Source organism: Phyllostomus discolor, chromosome 12 (genome assembly GCF_004126475.2).
Source record: "Phyllostomus discolor isolate MPI-MPIP mPhyDis1 chromosome 12, mPhyDis1.pri.v3, whole genome shotgun sequence".
NCBI lineage: Eukaryota > Metazoa > Chordata > Mammalia > Chiroptera > Phyllostomidae > Phyllostomus > Phyllostomus discolor.
The window spans coordinates 65499260-65525796 of NC_040914.2; the positions used below are offsets into that span (position 1 = coordinate 65499260).

The window sequence follows — 26537 nt, forward strand, 5'->3', positions numbered from 1 at the left end:
CAATGGGTACCCTATAGACTCTGAAAGGCTAACTGCTCAAGAGGTCATTGCCACCCTGGGATCCAGGGACAACTGTATGGGAAATGAACACTAAGGATGTATAGTACTTTGTGATTCTATATCTACTCCAGCACCTGACTGCCGAGGAGAAACCTGGGGAAAGATTTCTGGAAAATGAGTAGTCTAGAGAATAGGCTGGGCGGGCAGTCATCTTTGGCCTGGGAGAGACTGTGCCCAGACCCATTTGACCACAACAGAAGAGAATTTAGCAAGTTCATAATATGGTACATTTGGAAAAGTATGTACTCATTAGGATAACGTTTATTTTTATGCTTCACAGTTTACTGTTTGTTAAGATATCACTAAATCAAAGTACAGCCAAACAGAGAATAGGGAAAATTAATGGCCAACCACCCAGGCATGAAAGTTCACTGCATCAGGGAATAAAACTTTGAAAAAGAAAGAAACCCACTCAGAACAAATTACTTCAAAACATTCCTCCATCTGACTAAGGTGGAAAATGTAGTAGAAGACTTACGAAAAATTTTTTCCTTTCTTTCAATTCCTAAAAACTATGAGTCCATAAAAAACAATATAAAGTGTTTGTTTCCCACGTGGCTACACTTAATGTGGGCAAAACCACATATTTCAATATTTGAAGCTTAAGCTCTAGGTTTGGAAAGCACTTTTATTGTGGGCACTAAGGATGAGGTAGGCAGTACCCACTTATCTTTCAAGTAAGTTGTTGAGTCACTAGCTCTTTTAACAAGCTCAATTTAAAAAACCCTGGAGGTTAGCTAGTTGCTCTGAAATAAAGTCAAAGTAATTTATTTTTTCTGTATATCTTAGTACAAGTGTAGCCTGGGTGAAAAAAAAAAAGGTTTATTCCTAACCACCCCCTCCCCTTTCCATGCTGCATTAGGGATGAACTGCAAATACAGAATGTCTTGATTAATTCTTGGTCTGGGGCCCAGACACACACATTGTCACAGAGGTTTCCTAGGACAACCATCAGCAACGACTGCTCCTGAGGAACCATATCCACAAGTTTGCTGTCTAGCTAGGCTTTGTATTTTGGAAAAGAGGCTACATTTATCTCTTTTTCCCACCATGGGATATACAGATTCTGCGTCAGGATAATAGAAGTTAAGGTGAAATTTTACTCCACATCAAAATTCTATGGACATTTCGGGTTTCAGACTGTAAAATCAGAATTAGCAGGGCAGTGATTAGCAGGAAAACGAAACTCAAGTAATATTCAATTTTTAATAAAACGTCAACAACAAAATATAAGACTAATGAACTGTGGTTTTCCAGTTTCCCTGAGGAGAGAGCCTCAACTTTCTAATTCGATGAAACAGAGGTGTTGTAGCTATAATATTTTTTTTAACTTTATATTTTGTACCTGAACTATTTATTCAGCTGTTTCTGGACCCTGGACAAGAATAACTTTATCTTCTCAAGCCAAGTATGCTAACTTTTCCTGACTATTTTAATAGAACTGACTGCAGAGTTTGGAGGTAAAAAAGAAAATCCTCCACATACAGCTGCCCTAGTCTAACAAGAAAAGATGGTGATTTTGAAAACGACCTGCTTTCTTGATCCTTCAGACCTGGAATTCATTCCTTGTTGCACATCAGCCATAAAAAGAAACTCGGAAAATTTCAATTCATTTCAGGTCTCTTTTAGCCTCAAGTCAATCAAGCCTACTATAGACAGGCAAATTCTCTTTTGGTGGAGGAATTTGGCTGATGTAACTGGAACTTGGTTTGCTTGATACTGAGATTAGTAAATCCAATCTAGTAAGTTACCTTAAAACAAACAAACAAAACTCTAGCGAGCAATGCATTTTATCTATTTCTTTATGTATATAGTTCTTTTTATTGATTATGAGCTCAAACTTCTGCTCTGCAGCAAAAGCCACATCTTACTATAACATACCTGGAGAAACAATCTTCTGTGTCTGCTTCTTTGTACCTAACATTCACTGTGATAGCACAAATAATCCAAATAAAGTTGTAGGGACAGTGTAGGAGGGGGCTCCCCAGCTAATAAAATATGATATTCAAAACCACAGTAGAAAAATTTTCCTTACCGCCTGCTGGCAGTTCATTCCCAGGTTGCCTTTCTCCCCTCGAACTACTTTCATCAGACAATGCAGGGTTCGCCCTTTTCGATGTAACCCAGAGCAGTGGTGTTCAATCTCCCCCCGACAGCTCAGGATGATCTCGGGGCTCAACGAAAAGTCTTCCATCAACATGCGTCGGTAATCCAACATCTCCCCCTGGCACTCACTGCTCACCTGTCGCCCTGAATTAGGATTTGAGCCATAACATTATGGTGAGTATTAGGATTGAATATCGACAACATATGAAGAGTATACATTTTCTCCTCGAATATAATATACCAGTCATGCTATTATTCAGACTGAAAAGCTTAGAATTTAGCAAAAGCTTTATCAGCATAAAATGAGTTTAAAGCACCAGAGACTACTGTTTATCTTGTCAGTGTTCTGCATTATATAGGTTTTATACTACTAAACTAATAATGCAAATGTTTTACCAATGAAAGTCTTTTTTGAACAAATACTTTATTTATTTATTTTAAAGAGAGGGGAAGGGTGGGAGAAACAAAGAGAAACACCAGTCAGTTGCCTCTTGCACGTCCCCAACCAGGGACCTGGCCTGCAGCCCAGGCATATGTCCTGACCAGGAATCAAACCAGTGACCCTTTGGTTTGAGGGATGATGCTCAACCCACTGAGCCACACCAGTGAGGGTACCAATGAAAGTCTTATCAATAAGATAACTATTTGGGTAAAGTGAAAGCCAAGAACAATCTCTACTGGCCTACACAGTTAAAGCTTACAGAACAGACTACCCTTCAAATATTCACTATAGCTTACCATCTCCTTTCAGCTGTAAATGCCAACTGGGAAAACTTAAGAAATGTTTTTAAAACACAGCTTTATTGAGGTGTAACTGACATATAATAAACTATACTTTTAAAGCCTACAATTGGGTAAGTTTGACATATACAGTCTCCACAAAGTATCCAGAAAGTATCCAACCATGTACTATGCAAAATAGAGGCATTTATTGAACAAGACATAAGACGCAAAAAACAGCCCTGACCAGTGTGGCTCAGTTGGCTGGGTATTGTCCCACAGAGCAAAAAGGTCACCAGTTCGACCCAGTCAGTGCACATGCCTGGATTGTGGGCTCAGTTCCCCGCTGGGGGCGTGTGAGAGGCAACCTATCAATGTTTCTCTTGCACATCGATGTTTCTCCTCATCTCTTTCTTCCTTCCTTCCCCTCTAAAAATAAATAAATAAATCTTTTTTAAAAAGTTAAAAAAACACACATCTCAGTCTCTTTCAAAGTAAGCACCTTGGGATCTCACAAATTCTCCCAATTGCCATCAGCTACCTTGTTGTATTTTCCGGAATCTCATCAATGATCTGAAATCTCTTCCCTTACAAAACTGATTATTGTTTTGGGAACAGCCCGAAGACTCAGGGCACCAGACTCTGGGCTGAGTCACCTGGGTAATTCGATATTTTGCCAAAAAGCTCTGCACAAGACGTGACACATGAGTGGGCATGTTGTTGTGATGAAGCTGCCCACAGCTGCGGCCTTTGAATCACCCAGATAGTTTCCATGGAAGAATGTCAAGCTTAATGCAAAATTTTATGCAGATCTGTTGCTCTACTTGGTCAGTCATTTTGAATGCAATGGCCACACGGTACCCATGCTCACTCAAAGGTGTATACCGCCCCCACTGACTAGTACTGTGAAGTCACTGGTTCATGCACGCACATTCTAGTCTACTCTCCTTGGCTGTCAGGTCACATTGATGTCAGGCAAACCATTCTCACTAGGGTAACAACAGTTGGACTTTTACCAGAAAGACCAGAAATACACACACACATAGGTGAAACCATTACCACAATCAAGATGCTGAACATTCTCATCAACTCCCAAAGTTTCCTTATGCTCCTTTAGAATCCTTCTTCTCCCTTCCTCTCCACTCCATCCACCTCATCACTAGTCAACCACTGATTTGCTTTCTCTGACTACAGATACATGGCTGGTCATATGGGAGATGCATGTTTAACTTTTTAAGACATTAGCAAACTATTTTCCAAAGCAGTTGTACCACTTTAAGTTCCCATCAGCAATGTACGATAGTTCTAGTTTTCTCACATCCTTGTCAACACTTAATATGATCAGTCTTTTTTTTTTTAAAGCAATCTATACAACATCTCTGAATTATCTGTTCATATCTTTTGGCCATTTATTTACTGAGTCTTTGTTGTGTTTCTTGTCAACTTGCAATTTAAGGACATTAACTCTCTATTTTTCTAATACCAAAATTAGATTACATTCTGCATGCTGTTTTATAATATACTTTTACTAGTCAATAATGTCTACCTTTCCATTTTAGAAAAAATATCACCTAATACACAGAACATATCAATATTCCCTAATTGTCTCTAAAATGTGCTTTGTTTGGTATTCAGTTTAAAACCATGCATTTTCTCTAGTTGCTATTCAGTGCTTTCAAACACCAAGATAAAAAAAAATTCACCAAAAAGTTGTCTTTAATAATTGATTTTTTTCCACATAACTCTTTAATCACTAACCAACTGTTGAAGCACCATTTATTTAATAAGAGGTAGACATCTCATTTTTGCAGCCTATAGCCATATTAAGAAAGACGATCCCGGCCTTCTATACATCCTCCTTGCTTCCTCTGGTAGGGGTTGACTTTTGAACTAACAGACAATGAGTCTGATTCTATGGGGGTAATCCTTTCATCTTTTACTGTTTAATTTCCTTTTATAAAAATTTTTTTTTTCCTTTTTAGTCCTTACTCAAGGACATGTTTATTGATCTGGGGAGGGGAGGGGAGACACACAGAGAAAGAAACATCTATGTGACAGAGAAACATTGACTGGTTGCCTCCCATATACTCCCCGATCAAGGATCAAACCCATAACCCAAGTACATACCCTGACAGGGATGACCCTGCAGCATTTTGGTGTACGGGATGACACTCCAACAAACTGAGCCACCTGACCAGGGCTGCTGTTTAATTTTTTAACATCGTCATTGTTGTAACAATAGCATTACCTATCACTTATTATATGTTAAGTGCTATGTCAAATAATGTCATTCAGTCCTCATATGAACACTTCAACATAGGTAATATTTTTTTTATGAATAAGAAAAATGAGGTTTAGAGAGATTAAAAATGTAAACAATGGACACCCAGCCAGTTAGTTTGATGACAGAGTGGTAACTTGAAGCCATGTCTCTCTGACCCAAAGCTCATATGCTAAATCATCCTACTACCCCGACTCTCCTAAAAATGCTATGCAATACAGGGTGGGGCAAAAGTAGGTTTACAGTTATGACTATGTAAAATAGCTTATTCTTGTGTTAGTATTTATTAATTATTCTATTACTTTCCATATGAACTGTAAACCTACTTTTGCCCCACTTTGTATATATATTTTAAAATTAAAATATTTGCCCTGGCTGGCGTAGCTCAGTGGATTGAGCGCAGGCTGGGAACCAAAGTGTCCCAGGTTCGATTCCCAGAAAGGGTACATTCCTGGGTTGCAGGCCATAACCCCCAGCAACCGCACATTGATGTCTGTCTGTCTGTCTGTCTCTCCCTTCCCTCTCTAAAAATAAATAAATAAAATATTTTTTAAAAATTAAAATATTTGGATTTGGAAATATACTTTACTTTGTGAAAAAAGCAAGCTGGGCCCTGACTGGTGTGGCTCAGTTTGTTGGGTGTCACCCTGCAAAGCGAAAGGTAGTTGGTTTGGTTCCCAGTCAGGGCACATGCACAATGCTTCTCTTCCTCTCTTTCCCCTTCCCTTCCCCTCTCTCTAAAGATAATATATATATATATACACACACACACACACACACTTAAAAAGCAAGCTGGGATATAAAGAAGGACAAAATTGAGGGTTGCTGAGGTAAGAGGAAGGGCCTTTAACAAAGTGTAGGGATTCCAACCCTTCCGTTCCTAGCGTATGCTCACAAAGACACTGCTAAGTAACAAGGCAGAGCTGTACTCAAAAGTGCAAATACAAGCAAAAAGTACAGTACACGAAGCTTTGGAATGTGATTCCAAGAAGGCATAGGAAAGATAAAAAGAAACTCTCACCTCTATGCACAGCTGACTCCAGGCACATCAGAAGGTAGGACAGCCTGGCTTCTCGGGACCGGGGAAGGTTTTCTACATTGCACCGGTATTTTTTTAAGTCACTCTTACAGGATTTGGCCAAAGAGTAGCTGACCTTATAATCTTGGGCAATCAGCTTTTGGCGGGTAGTTAGTGCTTCTCGACACTGAGTAAAGAGTGCAGTTGAGAACGTTACAAGGCTGCTCAGGTGGTTCAGCTCCTTGCATGTACCTCTCATGGCCACGTACATGTCAACAACTGCAGTTGTTACCCAAATCCCTAAGTTTGGTAAACATTGAACACAAGCATGCTAAACTAGTATGGCAAGAGGAAGAGGTACACGGGTGGGGAGCCCTGGAATTCTACAGTGAATCCCGGATTGCAGCTGGAACAGCAGCTGTCCCTACCACATGCATGTTTGGTAGATTCTAATACATGAACTTGACAAAGTATTCTTTTTCTCTTCAACAATATTCTATCAGAATCAAAGTGGCAACTAACATGATACACTAGAAGTTCACTTCTATACTTTTTAAATATAATTACTCAACAGTAAAGAAACTGAAATGAAAAACATTTCCTCAGCTGCTTAGAAAGTAAATGACAAGATAAAAAACAAAAATAATTACTTTAAAGAGTTATGAAAAAAGATTCTTGCATTCATACAGGTACAGAGGACTAACAGTAATGAATATGATTAATGAGACATCTGCTGAAAAATTAAATAGCTAACTACCTATGAAGCACATTGGTTTGGTTAGCCTCAACTTCCTGAGAATGTGGGACTGGCTTCAGTGTCATTCTGATATAAAATTCTCCAATTTTACTCTCCAAACGGAATCCCAACTGGCTTCCCAATGTCCAAATATCACAATTAAAACTTCATTTTCTTGGCTTAAGAAAAATATGCTTTGGTTTCTTACTAACAGCCAAGTATCTTACTTCTGAAAAAGGTTTATCAGTCATTTATTTTGGCATCAGTTTAGAAGAATATTAGAAGAGATGATTTAAGAAAACTTTTAAGAAATGAATGAAATACTGGTTTATTTTAAAGTAATACTTACCTTTTCACTCATGGATTCTTCAAATTTATGGTTGAAGAGGCATTTATATACTCTGCCTTCACCAGCTTGTGTCTGTAAAATGAAACATACCCATTATGCTGGACATTATCCATAATCCTGTATATATAACCTTCTGTTACAGTAATATAATGTGAGCACCTTTGAACAAATGGCTCAGCCGTTTATAAAACTTAGTAGCCTTTGAAAGAATACTGTACACCTCTAGTAAAGATGAAAATTTTTTTAAAAGATTTTATTTATTTCTTTTTAGAAAGGGAAGGAAGGGAGGGAGAGAGAGAGAAAGAGAGAAACATCAATGTGTGGTTGCTGGGGGCTGTGGACTGCAACCCAGGCATGTGCCCTGACTGGGAATCGAACCTGTGATGCTTTGGTTTGCAGCCTGCACTCAAACCACTGAGCTATGCCAGCCAGGGCAAGATGAAAAATTTTACCATAATGTCTGACTATTGTTATTTATTCCCAGATACACTGTTAATCAGGGAATGAAGGGAAATGTCAGTCTCCCTTTTTACAAAATAAAACTCTTGTAATTAGTGGCTGTGATGGTTAGAGCTGTTAAAGCAAAACAGCAGGCAGAGTGGGAGTACACACGACTCACGCTCAGTTCTTTGTTGTAAAGATGGAAGGTTCTACTTAAAGTGTCAGAAGGTTGTTCTACAGGGTTTGTGGGTAGTAATCAGGGATTTGGTTTTAAATACTAGCCACCTGTTTTTTTGTTTGTTTGTTTTTTTTAACTTTAGCCCAAAATATATAAATGTAAGTATGTAATATGGCAAAGTTTTAATCATGGGGTAGATGTGCACTAGATTCTCTGGTAAAACAGGATTCCTATTGATAAAATAGACTCCTAAGAACTGAAATTGAGACATTAGATAAAGTAGAAAAAAGTAACGTATGTAGATTGTCAGAGCCAAATGTCAACCAGATGTTCAATCAAATCTGAGCAGCCAACATCATTTTCTGTTATCCTGAGACCAACTCCACCTTCCATTTTCTGTAGCTTTTCTACATGTGAGGTGTGTGTTGGTTTCTGGGTTTTTTTAACAGAGTATCTAAAAATATTTAAAAAGAAAAGGAAAAGAAGAACAGTTTCCGAACTGACTCACGTTTTCACAAAAACGCTCCCGATCATCTCGGCAAGCAAAATATAAATGCCGGTCTAAATGAAAGTCATCCGAGGACAGCTCGGCCACCCGCAGAATGGCTTTCTTGCAGAGATCAGAGACCTGAATCTTGGGGTCTCGTTCTTCTGCTTCCTTCACCAGGCCTTTCTCCAAGCATGACACCACCTCGCCTTGTGAATGTGCATCCTAGAGCAGTGAGGATAATGTTTTAAAGCTCTCACCACAATGCCTTTCAACTAAACGTCATCTGGTTAAAAAAACAATACATAGTTAGCTTACTGATGTACTATTAAGAAATCAGATGGGAACCAACCACATTATAGGTTACAGAAAATGTCCTCAATAATCTTTAGTTAGAATGTAATACTTACATGGTACAAATGGAAACAGAGATACTGGAAAATTAAGTATAGTTTAGCTAATAATAGAAATAGGAGCCTGAGTTCCTAAAGTTTAAAATGTCAGAAGCATTAAAAGAATTACATCAGCCTAATGTTCTAAGCAGAGTTCATGTCCATACTGAAATAACATTACAGAAATCTCTATTCATTAATCTTTGAAGGGCTATTTCCCAAGTAATAGTATTTTTAGTCAAGTAAAAAAAAAAACCCCACAAAATCCATTGAGAAAGAGTACTATAGAAACACTTTCTCCTTTTCTTCTATTCTATATTGCCCACAAAGACCCAAATATGTACAATCTGTAGTATAATATTCACTTGGTGTTTTGGATTTATCTTAATGTGATTTTAATGAGATTACCACTATTTACACAACTGGGTTTATTTTATGCTTTTTAAACTTGATTATGCTATTACAGTTATCCCAATTTTTCCTTTACACCCAGACACACAGCAACCCCACTCTCTCGGGCAATCCCCACACCACTGTTCATGTCCATGGGTTACACATATAAGTTCTTTGGCTACTCCATTTCCTATACTGAACTTTACATCCCCATGGCTGTTTTGTAACTACCTGGTTGAACTTCTCAATCCTCTCACCTCTTCACCCATTCCCACATACGTCCCTCCCATCTGGCAACCATCCACACATTCTCCAAATCCAGAATTCTGTCTCTGTTCTTGTTTGCTTAGATTGTTTTTTAGATTCAACTGTTGACAGATATGTATTTATTGCCATTTATTTGTTCAGAGTTTGTATCTACTTTATCTTAAATAAGGCCCTTTAATATTTCATATAATAATGATTTGGTGATGACGAACTCCTTTAGTTTTTTCTTGTCAGGTAAGCTCTTTATCTGTCCTTCAATTCTAAATGACAGCTTTGCTGGGTACAGTACGTAATCTTGGCTGTAGGTCCCTGCTTTTCATCACTTTGAATATTTCTTGCTAATCTCTTCTAGCCCGCAAAATTTCTTCTGAGAAATCTGCTGACAGTATAATGGGAACTCCCCTGTAGCAAATTGTTTTTGCTTGCTGCTTTTAAGATTCTCTTTATCTTTAAACTTTGGCATTTTAATGATGATGTGTCTTGGAGCGAGCCTCTCTGCATCCATGTTGTGTGGGACTCCGTGCTTTCTGCACTTGCATGACTATTTCCTTCACCAAATTAAGGAAGTTTTCTTTGATTATTTTTTCAAACAGATTTCCAATTTCTTGCTCTTTTTCTTCTCCTTCTGGCACCCCTGTGATGAAAAAATGTTGGAACGCTTGAAGTTGTCCCAGAGGCTGCTTACACTATTCTTGGTTTTTTTGGATGCTTTTTTCTTCTTGTTCTGATTGCTTGTTTTTTTGCTTCCTTATGTTCCAAATCATTAATTTGATTCTTGGCTTCATGAACTCTACTGTTATTTCCTTGTAAACTGTTCCTTATTTCAGTCAGTGTATCCTTCATTTCTGACTGGATCTTTTTTATGCTGTTGAGGTCCTAAGTTCCTTGAGCACCCTTATAACCAGTGTTTTGAACTCTGCATCTGGTAGATTGCTCATCTCCATTTTGTTTAGCCCTTGTTTTAGAGTTTTCACCTATTCTTTCATTGGGGCCATGTTTGTCTCCTCATTTTGGCAGCCTCCCTGTGTTTGTTTCAATGTATTAGGTAGAGGTGCTATGACTCCCTGTCTTGGTAGCGTGGCCTTATATAGTAGGTGCCTTGTAGGGTCCACTGGTACAGTCTCCCCTATGATCCAAGCTGGGTACTCAAGGTGTACCCTCCATGTGGGGTGAATACATGTATCTCTTGTAGTTGAGCCTTGATTGCTGTTGGCAGGTTAATGGGAGGGATTTACCCAGGTCAGTCAGCTACAAGAACTGGCTGTGACCACTCACTACCAACCTCCACCCTCTGTGGAGGATCAGCCATGCAGGGAAGGGTGGTGATGCTCAGACATGGTCTGTAGCTGTTCACTGGGTGTACAGGCTCTAGTGTTTCCCAGGTAGTACAGGCCAAGGTCAGCCCCCACATGTGTTCTGCCCAGAACCACCCTGCATGAACTATAAAGCAATCTGAGATTGCTGCTACTTGTGCTGGGCTTGGAGATTCCCAGGTGAAGCCAAGCTGTGAATCTAGGCTGGCTGTTGCAACTGTTATGCTTGGGATCACTTAGCAAGAGATACAGAGGCTAGGGGCTTACTGAGGCTGGCTGCTGCTTGTTTAGTAGGACTTAGGAAGTTGTAAAGCATGAGCCTTGGCCATTTATATGGAAAAGTCACGGTTAACAGTTTGGGTGGACCCATAATTTGGGTTGGATGAAGTCTCAGGAGATGTCCAGGGCAGGGCAAACAGTGTTAGCCAGGTTGATAGGGACTCAGATATAATACCCATTGCCAGCTCTATGGGGGAAGGGCTCAGTAAAGAGACAATGGCCTCTGCCCACCTTTCTATCTGGGATAAAGCTGTCCCCCAGCTCCCTCCTTGATGTCAGGCACTTCAATTCCTCTCTGTATGCCAATGGTGCCTTCTGAGCTGCTACCCCAGTGCTAGAGCTTAGAGGGAGTGAGTTTGAGTAAGTCCATGTATAGGTCCTTTAAGGGGAACTGCTTAGGAAGCAGAAGTTTCTTCCACCAATTCAATCCCCACTGGTATTTGCAGCCAGAAGTTGTGTAGACTTATCTTCCCAGCACTGGAACCCTAGGCTGAGGGGTCTAGTGTGGGGCTGGGAGTCCTCCCTACCAAAATATCCCTCCTGAATTTTTATCCTTCCGTATGTGGATTTGGGACCATCCCATTCTGTGTCTCTGCCACTCCTACCAGTCTGGACAGATGTGGTTTCTTTAACTCCATAATTGTCAGACTTCAGTTCAACTTGATTTCTGATGGTTCTGAGTGATGGCTGTTCTATAGTTCAGTTGTAATTTTGATGTGGTGTTAGAGGCAAGCCATGTTTACCTATGCCGCCATCTTGACCGGAAGCACTATTGCTTTTGAGTTTCCTAAAACCATGCAATTACCTTTAATTATGCATTGCATCATCCTTATAGCAACCACAAGCATTTATTCATTCAAAATATGAGAAACTTCCCCTGAATATTTTCTACTCAAGAATCCTAATCTTCATACTCAAAAGATATGCTTCAATAACTTCAGAGGTATAACCTTTAATAGAGCAAGACAAAGCAGCAGAAAATATAGTGCTATCATTTATTTATAGACACACACACATAAAATCTTGTTATAGTATGATACCCTGTATATGGAATCATCTGTACATAATAAAAAGACCCCTAAAACCAGAAAGGCAAACATCTACTTTAAGCAAAATTTCAATTCAATGAAAGTATAGTTTTTTTATTTTGTTGTAACAGAGTTTGTCTTGCAGCACACCACTTTCCAAGTAGTACCATGAAAATGTTCATGTTCTCTTCTAATTTATCTGCTAAGTGGGGATAAGAGTGGTGGCACTTACTGTGCAGATAAGCAAACAGAGGCTTAGAGGAGTTTATCAATTCATCTGAGTTACAGAATGTAACGTGGCTTGCTAAGACCCTGGGGCTCTAGAAACCTCCTAAAATTTGTAGGTGGGTTTTGTATATTTTTTCCAAGGAAATTTCATAGTTTTCATTAAATTTCAAAAGGTTTGCTGACCTCCAAAAGATCAGGAAGCACAGTATACCAGCAGATTCTCACATCTTAACCTTTCTCACTAGCTGAATAGTTAGTTCTGTTTAATGCTTGGAAACCTAAGATGACCAAACATTATTTTGGAGAGTAATTCTAAACAGATAAAACTCTCAGGGACAAGTGACAAAAAGATGATGACACAGAGAAAAGTGGACACAATGCTCCAGAAATCCAGAGTAAGCCTTATTTTTTTCTTCCTAAGTTATGAGTAATATTCAAATCTGTCCATGACCCACTTAGGGAAGGCCTGCTTATTTCCACTTTCCAAGGGAAAACAAACGTATGATAACAGATTTGAACAGAAATTTACCAGTCATGTATTATTCACAGTATATAAGAGATTATTATAAACAGGGTTTTATGTTATAAAAATGTCCTATATGAAATCCTAGTAGCTTATAATAACTTACTTACAGGTTGCTAGCAATTAGGTCTTAATCATATAAAAGAGGTTGAAAATAATAGCATGATAATCAAACTTGATTTAGATTCAGTATTTGGTCCTGGCATCATAGGGTAAAGAAATGACTTCCATGTAATGAATTGAAATATTTCCCTATATACTTAGGGTTTATAACTATTTTAAATGTACCATTAGTAAGACTAACTAGGCCTATTATATCTTACATTTGCTTCTTATTGGATCTAAGAAGGTATCATCATGGTTTGCGACCACCCAAGGTTCTGAGATTTAATTTTAATTATACCAATTGTAGCACCACATATTGGCATTGGGCCATAACAGGACCTCCATTAGATGTTTTCATTCATCATAACTTTAGATAGATGCTCTTTCAAATAAAGATATTTCAGGAATTCTTCTCAGTTCCCCAGAGTCTCTGAGCTTTTTATTTCAGCCCATTTGAGTTATATAGTGCATGCAAATATCTGACAAAGAAAACTGCATGGCTAATTACTGAATATATACAAAAGCAAGGAAGTGAACTATACACCAGCACATTATCTACAAGAAAATAAAATGACTTAGCTTAAAAAACATTACGTTATTAATACAGAGGCTTGACATATAAATAAACAATCCTGTAAGTGGACTTACCATGAATTTTTAAAATTCCACTACGGTGAGACAGACATCTGTCTTAAAATTACTCCTAGTGTCCTGATCAATTTTTAGCAGTTTGATAAGTAATGTATTTTTCTCTCCTATATACTATGTCCCTGCCCCCCACCCCCACACTTTTAAGAATAGAAAGGGATAACACTAAACCAATCTCAAAAAGGCAGGCAAGAACTCAGTTTTCGCCTCTGCTATAAATTCTCTATTTCAATGTTTTTGGTATCTTCTGTGATCTGTATCACTACATAAAAAGAAAAAGAATATCTGAAGTATTCAAAGTAGTTGGTTAAAAGTGGGCAATGATAAAGTGATGTAATTACTAAGTGAAAAGTATAAAAGTAGTAATAATATGGCTCATGTCCATAGTAAGCTCCTATACTGCATGCCACATTCTATTTTCTCTTCAGATGATGTACATCATTTACACTTTTACTTTTGGAGATCTTCACTTTAACAATATTTATTTAGAAAATTCTAAAGATCTTATTAATATATAGTCTTTGGTTCTATGTTTTATATATAGTAACATTTTGGAAAAAATCATCATGGTTTTGAAATCATAACATTTATATGCTCATACAGAGGAGAGTACAAACAGGTTTTAACCATGACCCTTTCTCCTCTGACCTTTGAACTGAGTCCATTCAAAGCCAAAGAGGAGTTTGCAAGCTTCAGTGGCAACAAATTTGAAATTGATGAGCCTGTTCTCTTCTGTGGTCAGGAGCTGACTCATTATTTTCCAGGATAATTTTCGTATCTAAATGACTAGCTACAGAGAAGTAAACTACAGTTAGAAAAGGCAAAGAAGGGCTGAGGACATGCTTCCTCATTTTTAAAACTGGCTGTAGCAACAGAGTGGATTATATAGGAAGGAACATGCTTTCAGAAGTGCAGGCATGAGTCATGTTACTGTGCCCAAAATACAAGAAAGCCTTTGATGCCAAAGTTGGAGTGCCTGGTATCAACAGAAATTCACCTAACCGCAGGTATAGTAAAAGATAAAAATGAGCAAAATATGCATGTTGATGATCCATGGAAACATCTTTTGTTACTTTAACAAAGGTGAAAACCCTCATTGTCATGTCTTTGGGCTCTGGGTCTACTATTTTCTGCAATCATTTCGGTCACTGTAGACTAAACTCTTACATGCTACTGAAAGCAGGTTTTATACTGACAATTCAGATTGCGGGTGAGAAGCTAACTAGAGATTATCTTGGCAGTCATTAGGGAAGAACTACTACAAAGAGGTGAATCTACAGCATGGACCACTTATTACAACTATGAAAGAGTGTCATCACTGATTTTTGGAAAGTATGTCTGGTACACTCATGTGAAGATTTAAAAAAGAGTGAGGATTAGAATTGAATATAATCTCCAATACCCTAAATAAACTAGAGGCGCTTCCTGAATTATCAGGGCGACTTAAGTGTTTTTGTGCCATTTCTAGAATCTGCTGGGAAGGGGGAAAAAAACCTGCCTTCTTTATTAAAATGGGTCTTTATTTAGCTGCCTGAAAGCTGTATGCCAAGTTCATAATGCTCTCAAGATAGACCCAGAGGTGCCCTATGAAAGAGCCAGAGCCCTGTGCTGGTGCGAAGGAAAGGGTACTTGGTGACAGCCAGACAATAACCAGAACTAAAACCTTCAATGGAACCGGTGTGTGAAGCCTGCAGTTCTGGCACACAGTATCATGCTCTCTTTCCTCCGGGAGGGAAAACTGCAAAGCATGGTACAAAGAATAAATAGGAACAAGGAGACAAGCGGATTTTATTCTTCTTCACATTTCCTAAACAGCAGACTGATGAACAGTGGCAACTAAGAGCTAATGCCATACGCATGCCCTGGACTATTTCTCCTACTGGCACCTATTACTTCTCAGGAGTTTCTTTCATTTTTTCTGAGCAAACAAATTCAGAATAAACCTGGTTAAACCTCCATTATGACCTTCTAGACAACAGACATTAAGGAAAAAAGTAAGATCAAATATAATAAAGGAAGAAGAAACTAGTAGGTAGGTAGTTATTTTCTTCCCTGTCTTTATTAAAACTAATTCTTCTGAGATGAAGGTAATAGATCACATTTCTTCTGACAAACTAGAAAGAAGTCCTTTCACATAACTTAAAATTTTCTAATATTTCAATATCTTCTTTTGTACTGGTGTGCTGAGTGATTTTTTTTTTATGGCAACAGTGAGGTACATGCAGACAAAGTTTTGACAACTCAAGTCTCTCCTAACCCAACTACTATTCCCATAAGACAACACATTTTGCCAGAGAATGTTATAGGTAACCAGCAAGTGGTTTAGTATTTTGAAGATACTACTCATAGCAGGTATTAATTCCTCTACTTCTCCATACCTTTGGAATATTTTGTCACAAACAGATGAAATTCAACTAGTCTTAGATCTTGGGACTTCAACTTTAAGGCTACCTGCAGCCCTAAATTTTTTCCATGCCAGTTATACAATGCTTTCCATTTATCAAGTTCGTAAGACCCCTTTGGTAAAGCCAGTGCAGTACCTACCTTTTCTCCAAGCCGAATGCTGCCACATTTCAGAAGGTTGATGTCATTTTTGCAGTCATCCATGAAGCCACAGATGAGACGGTAATCACTGAAAATGATGGCTGTCATCTTGGTGATGTACTGGTGACACTGGTACTCAGTGATGTTGCCTCGGTGATCCACCAAGCAGGAAACCAAATAACCTTTTCCTACTGGTTCATCAGCACATTCTTTAATCTGCTCAAAACAAAGTGACTGTCTTACAAAAGTATTCTATTCTCACATCAAACAACTTTTTAAAAAGATTTTATTTTTATTTATTTTTAGAGAGAGGGTAAGAGGGGAAGGAAGACACAGGAAGAAATATTGATGTGAGAGAGAAACATCCATTTATCAGTTGCCTCTGGTACACCCCCAACTGGGGACCAAACCCACAATCTAGGCATGTGCCCTGACTAGGAATCGAACCAGCGACCTTTCTCTTTGCAGGATGATGCTCAACCGAGCCACACCAGTCAAGGCTCACATCAAACAACTTTTACAAAAGAACGTTTGATATATTCATGTTCATAGTGTGTCTAGCCTACTCAGCTTGTTATGCTCTCTAGGAAATACCCGATTAATGTGTTTTGCAAGAAAATACATACAAACATACACACGCACACGCATGCACGCTAGATAGAACTCATGTCCAAATGAAGTAAAAAGAGGTGGTAAAACTTTCAGCTTTATTGAAATATAACTAAAGAGAGCTTTTAACATTCAAAATGGTTCTACTGAGAAATTCCTTTATGTATGCAAAGAATGCAATGGACAGCGAGGAGATTAATCTAGAGAACAGGTCTGGAAAACAGGTGCAGAACTGAAGTCAGGTTGCAAGCCCAGCTACACAACAAACTATTGTTAAGTAAACCTAAGGGCCAAGGGGAGGGAGGAGGGAGAAAAGGCATAATATTACTTCTTGACATGACATTAATGTGTTCTGAATTAACTATAAATATGGACATGTGTTTTTGAGCTTAGTAAAATCTCAGCTTCACCACTGTGGTCTGGAACAGAATCATGTTTAAAGTAATGTTCAGTGCAGTCTGGCAAGAAGTTTGCGAGGGGGAAGGCCACTGCAAATCTAATTTGTGTGGTTTCAACATAAGATCTAGTGGATCAAGCACACAGTGATTTCACATGGTTAGTGGTCCTGCGAAGTGTGTATCAAACTACAAGTGCTAATGAAGCAAATTAACCCAAAATGCTGAAATTCAAATCTACTTACAGGGTTACAAGCTTGGATTACAATGCAAAGAAGGTTGTTTGGAAAAAGCCTATTATTGCATTTGGAGAAATTAAAAACAAAAATAGCAATTTTGAGAAGAGAAAGGAACCAAATATAAATGTTCATTCTGAATATAAATGAGAAGGGAATTTTTTGGTTTTACTGTTTCCTCTTCTTTTTTTAAACCAATGGAGACCGTTCTCCACTATCACATCACTTAACACAAATGTGTACATAGGGCAAAACAAATACAACCTCTTTCCCAAGAGATGCTGCGTGAAGGACGCACCACACATTACACTCTAGGCCGCTGGGTCTCTTCATGTTTAACTCCAGACCAAGTCAAAGACTCCGTTCAAGACAGAAAACTGTGTTTACTTTTAAAGAAGCAAACTTTGGAATTTAAGTAAATAGTCTCACACTGGCTTCAAGAGGCATGGATCTTCAACAGTCAAGATGAATGCAATTCTTTCAGCCTAACCTTGATCTCTTTTTTTTGTGATGGCTAAAAAGTTGGCCATGAATATTATTCCCAAGAGGAGGATTTTTTTTTGAATAAAACAGAATCCAGTTCAAAAAGTAAAAGGAGAAATAACTCCTTGAAAATTTTAGCACTTGGCAGACACGTGGGTTTGAAAATTTAATGAAGTAGAAATTTTCAGATAGAGTCTAATACTGGAGAATTGGCAGTTTAAAAATCTGAAGAAAACACAAGACTACAAGTTAAACTGGAGCCCCAATAAGAAATGGAATGTATATTTACTTCTAATCACTTTGAGATTTTACTGAAACACAGAAATGTAGTATCTATTTGTATTTTAGTTCACCACCCATTATAATAGGCTGTATAGTGTTTGAATTAGAAGTTTATGCTTTTCTTCAACCTTTCTATTGGACAGAAGTTTACTATGAAAAAAAAATTCCAAGATTAATAGCAAAAAACAGCATTAAATCATCAACATATTTATGAATAGGAGTAAACTCTGAAGTGGCAGGGGGCAGATCCACTCCATTTCTGACATGAGGACAGGAGAGGAGCTGGCAGTATTTGGTTCAATCATGGAGAGCACATAAAAAGTTTGGCTTGCAGTTTGCAGGTATTCGTGCGTTGCTGTTTTTCTCCTTGGAAGTAGGATTCCAAAATCAGGAAAGAAGATAGGAGGGAGATGTAGAATAAAATACTTAGTTTACAACTATATTTTTCCTGATATTTAATTTTCCTGACTCCTGTATAATATCCTTCTAGGAAGGGAGAAATGCCCTTATTACTTGAATCTTTTACAGAATCACAACACTCCAAAATGTTACGAGGCGGCCGTCATTACATATGCATTATAAGGAAGTCAGTGTGTGTTTGTGTATGTCATTCCCAATGTATCTATCTTCATTCCTTTAAAACCTTTGATACCCTATACATGGTGTCTGAAATATATTTTATATGTGTATATAAAATATATATAAATAAAATAAGCAAAGAGTGAAATCATTCAGATAAATCTGCGTATACTCTGAGCTAAATTCCCACATGGCAATGAAACTGGTATGTGTAGCTAGTCATATGGCTAGCCAAGGGAGTTTGAGGAGAATACTGGAACTAGAAGCTAAAGAGCACTGTTTCAAAGATATACTATTCTATTCTGAAGCCCAAGGGTAATAGGAAGAAGAGTCATTCCTATAAAAGAATAAAACAGCCCTGGCTGGGTGGCTCAGTTGGTTGGAGCATCATTCATGCACCAAAAGGTTGTGGCTTCTATTCCGAGTCAGGGCACATACCTAGGTTGAGGGTTTAATCCTGGTCAGGGTGCATACAAGAGGGAATGGGTCCATGTTTTTCTCTCTCCCTTCCTCCCTCTTCCTCTATAAAAATCAATAAACATGTCCTCTGGTAAGGATTAAAAAAAGAAAAGAATAAAATGTATCTGATCCAAGATCAGAAGGCTTGAGGAAGAAACAAGTTCTACAGGATCCCATAACGACTTCCGCGAGGATCACAAGCTGAGGGCTTATCTGGCTGGAGCAGGACCTTCCTTAAGAGCTCAGGAGAAAATGAGAAAATGATCCCAACTTAAGTCATCAAATAGGGTAGTTTGAGGACAGATCTACATGTTGCAGGATCTACGATTATTAACTTTGAGGTGGAAAAATAGCAACTGTGTGCTTTGTGATTCTTATACTTCAATATACAGAAATCTGTCTTCCTGGAATTTCTATCACTGATAGCAAAAAATAAAATAAAATACAATAAAAATTTCAATACCACAATTTTCACTAACATTAGTCACCATATTTTTCAGACCATAAGATGCACCTAGGTTTTAGAGAAAAATAGGGGAAAAAATCTTTGAAGCAAAAAAGGGGTAAAGTATTTAATAACATAAATAACATAATATTTCACCAATGCAAATGTAAACAGAACTCAACAGCAGCATTAGAAACCATTATTCCTCCCAAATGGGTGGGGGTGGGGTCTTACAGTCTGAAAAATACAGTATTCTACACTAAGCCAAGAGAAATGATTGAAAAATTTCCCCAATTAGTATCTATACAATGCTACACATTTTCATTACTTATTTCTGTCTTTATATTCAACATCCACTTATAACAATCTATACAATCTTTTTATACTCCTTTTTAATACTAATTCCTATCTGAAGCATATTCCCCTGTGGTTCAACTGATCCAACTGTCCAGTCAAAATATTCAGAAACAGTTACAAGCCTCCTGGGGAAACCATTTCCGTATGCCTCAGACATAAGCAGACTGTGACATGTGCGAGGGGAGTGCTGACGACAGGAGCAGGTATATATTCTCTGGGTTCCCACAGAGCCTGGTTACCAGCTTGTCTGAGTCAACAGCATCCTATTGCAAGTGCAGGTGAACGTGAACAAAGAGAAGTCTAATTGCACTGCGCTGGGCCTGTCTCTCAACCAACACAGATGTGAATTCCAAGAAAAGTAAAGTAAATGAATGAGTCATTCCTCCCTGAATAACTGGTCAGGTAAACAGATGTAATGTTCTCTTCAATTTCATTAAATACCCACAAAATTCTTTTACAACTTACCTCTGATAAGGTAGATTTGCAAACTTCTCTGGCCACAGATTCAAATTTCGGATCTTTAGTTAGGTTCAGCTTATAATTCCACAACAACTAGGTATAAGAAAGAAACAAACAAATAAACTTCAGTTCGAATCGTATGACACCATCAACTATGATAAATGTAAGTGATTTATAATAAATTATGACACCAATAAATGATGATAGTTCATCATACAGAGTCAGACAAAGCATACTCACATTTCAGTTAATGAACAGAAAAGGAAAACAAAATATCATTGAATTTATAGGCAAAAGGAAAAAAGGTACAGACAAAACAAACACTACCATTCAGATACCCTTTTTTTCTTTTTTTTATGTAAGGGTAATTTTTTTAATGCCAAGAAAAAAATTAAACACCAAATCCCTGATGAAGTTTTCAGAGAAAATATTCATAGGTAGTAGAAGCTAAATTCTGCTTAAACCAAAAAGCCTAACCCAAAAGTTCTAATTATGCATGTCAGAAATTCACCATAATTAAAGCGCAGAAAAGCGAGTACTGAATTTAATCAAATGCTTTTTAATGTGTCTATTGAGATAACATGATTTTTCTTCTTCAATGAGATTAATTTTTCAAATATTAAATTTAACTTCAATTCTGGAGTAAAACCAATGCTGTCTTGATGTATTTCCCTTCTTATATTTTACAGGATTCAATTTGCTACTAATTTGCTTAGCATTTTTTCATCTATGGTTCATGAGTGACACTGGCCAGTGTTTCCTTTCTTGTTACATCCTTGCTAGGAGACAGTGAGGTTACATCAGCCCCGTAATGAACAGGAGAATGTTTCCCGTTTTTATTCTCTGAAAGACTGTTGTTATTCTTCTGTAACTTTTTGGATTTCAATAAATCCATTTAGCCTTGGAGGTTTCTTTATTGGGGAGATTTTTATTTACAGATTCAATTTTAAAAATAAACATTCGGATTTTCAATGTCTTATGTTAGTTTTGGTAAGTTCGTTTTTCTAGGAATTTGTCCACTGCATCAACATTTTCAATTTCATTGGCCAAAAAAATTGTTCATAACTATCTTATCTCTTATTTAATGACATTAATTCATCCCTGAACTTCCTACTATGTGTGAAGTTATTCAATTTTTAAAATTTGTTCCATTACAGGAAAAATTATAATGCCAACCCACATATCAGACTGTTAGGGCTGTTATAACAAAATATCACAAATTTCTTAAAGAAATTTACTTGCTCATAATTTTGGAGGCCAGAAGTCTGAGGTCAAGGTGTTGACAGTACGGATTTTTTTCTGAGGCCTCTCTCCTTTCCTTGTAGGTGGGCATCTTCTCTTTGTATCTTCACACGTTCTTCCCTTTGTGTCTGTGTCCTAATCTTCTCTTTTCTGTGACACCAACTGTCCCCTTTTCTGTATACTATTGTCCCTATTTTCCTTTCATATCCTTCCTATTCTCTAGTCCTTGGGGTTGTAAGGCACAGATAAGCTTCTTTTTGAGCTTCCCCTCTGCCAAATTGATTCAACTGACGAATTTTGAAGTTTTTCCCTAATTTTTTTTTGCTTTATAAATAATGCCATAGCAAATATCCTTTTATAGACACATTTTAATCCATTCTTTTAAGTAAAATTACACATAAATTCTAAGTAAGAAATGCTGGACCAAAGCACATATGCATTTTAAGATGAGGGCTTTATAAATAAATTTTTCTTATTTATATTCCTGTTTTTAGCCAGAGCAGAATTCAGCAAACTTTTTCTGCAAAGGGCCAGAAAGTAAATATTTTAGATTTTGAGGAATCTATTAGTCAGTCACTTCTGCAACTACTAAATGACTTTGACTAAATAAAACCACCTTAAAATAGAGAAATCTAAATTGTAAACTTGATAAGCACAGAAACAATTATTTCATGTGGTAGCTAAAGGAAAATTTAAGCTAAAGTACAGCGATATTATTATTATTATTATTACAAATATTATTTGACAGAACCTGCTGGTTTCTACAGTGGAGGGATATTTGTAAATTTACCATGGCCCTTATACAGGATTTATCATTCTCTTTTTAAGATTAAGAGAATTTCACAAAATATAACACTTCCCAGAACAACAGGAAAAGCATCCCAAAACTTGTCGTCATATATCGAAAGCACATATGGTGAATTATGAAAAAGTCATACTTACATGATTACAATCTGAAGAAATTTCATTTTCAGGCTAAAAGGAAAGAAAAAAAATGAGAGGGTGCTTAAAAAATCTCAAATCTCAAGTTTTCAAACAGCACCAAAATAAACTCAAAACAAGAAATCTGAATATTCAACTAAATATGTTTCTTCAATACAAGGAGTAAAGTGGGGCTCATATATCTTTTAGATTGCTGGGGAGAAATACGACAGGAAAGCAGATGAGATGCAATCCTTTCCCAATCAACAGTACAGTCTGGAGAAGGGGAAAATGCAGAAGCACTCAGTTATACTGGAGCTAATGCAAAAGGGACAAGAGGATCTTTACACGACACTTCATAATTCTGAAAGATAAAGAGCATCAGGTAAAATAAGGGTGTCCTTTCTTTAAAGAAAGTTAGAAATCTAAAGAAAAAAATGGGATTATTAAAAAGGGCAAAAAGGTCCATCAATAATTTAAAAATTAGTCTCCTGTCACCATTTTGGGAAGGTAGGTAATATGTACACAGAACTTCTATGTACTATGTTTGTAACTTCTATGAGTCTCTAATCTTGCAAGTCTATAATTAAAAATATAAAATTTAGAAAACCAGCAATATATACATATATTCATATTTTCCCATGAATACATTTGTTTTATAAAACAAGGTACCTGTACCAGAGATAAAATACACTTTGAATTCCGATGACAAAAAAGGTAGACTAGGTTATGCCTAATATTGCATAGCTTTGCAATATACATTTCCTTTAGTTCCCTTGTTTGTAAACTTAAAGGAGATACAATTATAATAATACACATCACAATAAAGTACCATTTCCTTTGAGTTTCCATAGCATCCCAACCTGTTCAAAGTCAATTCTGTGTGCCTTCCATGAAATATTACCAGCGTAGGTTGTGAAAAGTATCATTTTCAAAATAAAAGATTCTTTCTATTTAAGGATAAGAAAAAGACAATAAAGAAAATAGTGCCCTGGCTGGTGTAGCTCAGTGGATTGAGCGTGGGCCTGCAAACCGAAGCACCACCGGTTCAATTCCCAGTCAGCGCACATGCCTGGGTTGCGGGCCAGGTCCTCCGTAGAGGGGTGTGAGAGACAACCACACTTTGATGTTTCATTCCCTCTTTTTCTCCTTCCCTTCCCCTCTCTCGAAAAATAAAGAAATAAAATCTCTAAAAGAGAGAGAGAGAGAGAGAAGAAAATAAAAGAAAGAAGGAGCACCTACCCTTCACGACAGCATGGATGTAACTAGAAAGCATTATGCTAAGCAAAATAAGCCAGGCAGTGAAAGACAAATACCATATGATCTCACCTTTAACAGGAATCTAAACAACAAAACAAACAAACAAGCAAAATATAACCAAAGACACTGAAATAGAGAACAGACTGACAGTGTGCAGAGGGGAGAGGGGAGGGACTTTCAGGGGAAAAGGGGAAGGGTTTACAGGAACAAGTATAAAGGACACATAGACAAAAACTAGGGGGGATGGAAATGGGAGGGAGGTGAGAAGGGCTGGGTGCATGGGCTGAGATGGGAGTAAAAGACAGAAAACTGTACTTGAACAACAATTAAAATAAAATTTAGAAAAAAGAAAAGAAAATAGTAAGCCCTGGCCAGATAGCTCAGTTGGTTAGAGTGTCATCCTGATACACCAAGGTTGCGAGTTTGATCCCTGGTTGGGGCACATAACAAGAATCAACCAATGAATGCATAACTAAGTGGAACAATAAAACTGATGTCACTCTCAAATAATTTTTTAAAAAAAAATGTAAAGAAAGAAATTGGTAAATATTAACAAACTGAGCAGCCACACCTAATATCACTTCAAGAAGAAAAAGTTTCCAGGAAACTTGATTTCACTGCAGGACTTAGTAGGCGTCAATATTAATATAAAAACTCATTTTCATACTTATTAATCAAATATTTTATTAAAACTGACTTTAACAGATTGCTAGGTAATTGTAAGATCATAACATAGCACTTCTGAACTTTCTCCCTACTTGTCTAAGTAACGAAAGATATTTTAATGCATTTTCTGAGGTGCTTTTCTGCATCTGAGAAATCAACCTCCTACTATGAGTTAATCTAGTAACTCTGTTCCCTACACTTCACTTCCAAATGCATAATTTATCTCTCTTAAAAGTCTAGTATCAAGAATGCTTTTTGTTCAGGCAGTTTTCTAACTTATACCCCTTTAATCCCTCCCTTAATTTTTTCAATCAATCAGCAATTCTAGTTCTTAAACAAAGCATGGAAGGTAATTAACATCATTATTATTTCTACTCATACTCATTTCTGCTAAACAATAACTTTAGATTAAAGGGCTACTCTTTAAAGAAATTCAGAGCACTGGAGAATTTTCAAAATAACATAGTTAATAAGATGTAAGTTACCCATTGGGGAAAAAGTGTTGTCATGTTTAGAGTTGAAAGGGACCTATTATAGCAAATTTATGACTGTTTTAATGCTTGCTTCCCAAGAGTGGTAGATTGAATGATTTCCCTCAGTTTTTCACTCTTTAATAGAATTTGAGAGCCAGACCCTTTGCCCTGTAACTCTGCACAGCCCACTGCCTGGACCGAGGACACATCCATCCTGCTCCACTGATGTTCGGCAAGGCCATGGACTTGCACTAGCTAATGGGATTTTAGCAGACATAACAGGAGCATAGACTTTAAATGTGCTTGGGTGGTTTAACTTGTATCCTCACACTCCTGAGAATGTGTCCATGTATTATTGCATGTTTTAAAATTTTTTTTTAAGATTTTATTTATTTATTTATTTTTTAGAGAGGGAAGGGAGGGAGATAGAGAGAGAGAGAGAGAAATATCAATGTGCGGTTGCTGGGGGTTATGGCCTGCAACCCAGGAATGTACCCTGGCTGGGAATCGAACCTGGGACACTTTGGTTCCCAGCCTGTGCTCAATCCACTGAGCTACGCCAGCCAGGGCAAAAAAATTTTTAAAGAATTTGGTATTGGAACATTTAAGATTTTTTTAAAGATTTTATTTATTTTTAGAGAGAGAGAAAGGGAGGGAGAAACACATGGAGAGAAACATTTGTCAGTTGCCTCTCCCATGCCCCCAACTGAGAACCTAGTCTACAACCTAGGCATGTGCTCTGACCGGAAATGGAACCAGCACCTTTTGGTTTGCAGGGCAACACCCAACCGGCTGAGCCACACCGGTCAGGGCTATTTTTAAAATTCTTGTGGCACACTGATTTGCCGCAGCACAATGGCTAAAATCACTGGTTCTGAAAAACAGAACAGAGACCTGCAAAATACAAAACATGAAGTAGTATACCCTAACAGTGGGAACATCAATAATACCAGCGCAAATTAACTGTAGAGAAAATGTTACAGTATACCATTCAGCCATTTTTAAGACACTAAAAGACAGAAATCTCGAGAAACAAAACCAGATGTGGGTGCCGACACAGGTGTGGTTCTCAGACTACACCAGTCCTATGATGTCCCAATCAAACCACTTCATTACATGCAGCATATCTATTTCCATAAAATTGTAAGTGAAGGCAGACTTGATTATCTTTACTCTTACAATAATAATAATATGAGGAATAAAACCCAATTGCTAAGGTAGAATAAGGCTAGGAATGTTTTTTTCCCTTTTGTTCACAATCAATGAAACAATACTTGGAAATAATTCCAAGAAATGAACCAGCAAGTACATGCAGTATTGAAAAATTATAATGTATACAAAAGTGCACTCAGCATCGCTGTGGGACACAGAAGACAGACAGATTTAACCTTGGGCAGTTTACAATCCAGTTCTAGAGATAAAATTGAGCAATCAAGCCATTAAGCAGGAGTATGTACTTGAGCTGGATCTAAAGAATTAGACAGAAGAATGATTTCCAAAGAGGATATAAGTTAGATGATCCCCCAGGGCTCAGAAAGGAAATTTCAAACAAAAACAAAAACTCACCTTTAAGTT

General features: G+C 37.4%; 1 protein-coding gene across 1 annotated transcript in view; it reads right to left on the reverse strand.

The window, feature by feature from the left end:
- GLG1 (golgi glycoprotein 1) overlaps positions 1-26537 on the reverse strand; it is a 109081-nt gene that overhangs the window by 32723 nt on the left and 49821 nt on the right. The window contains exons 2-8 of the mRNA XM_028534741.2: positions 22585-22617; positions 20407-20493; positions 16097-16312; positions 8398-8601; positions 7271-7342; positions 6189-6372; positions 2096-2310 (exon numbers count right to left, since the gene is read on the reverse strand). Of these exons, the coding sequence (XP_028390542.1) occupies positions 2096-2310; positions 6189-6372; positions 7271-7342; positions 8398-8601; positions 16097-16312; positions 20407-20493; positions 22585-22617 (1011 nt within the window). The remainder of the gene's footprint in view (positions 1-2095; positions 2311-6188; positions 6373-7270; positions 7343-8397; positions 8602-16096; positions 16313-20406; positions 20494-22584; positions 22618-26537) is intronic.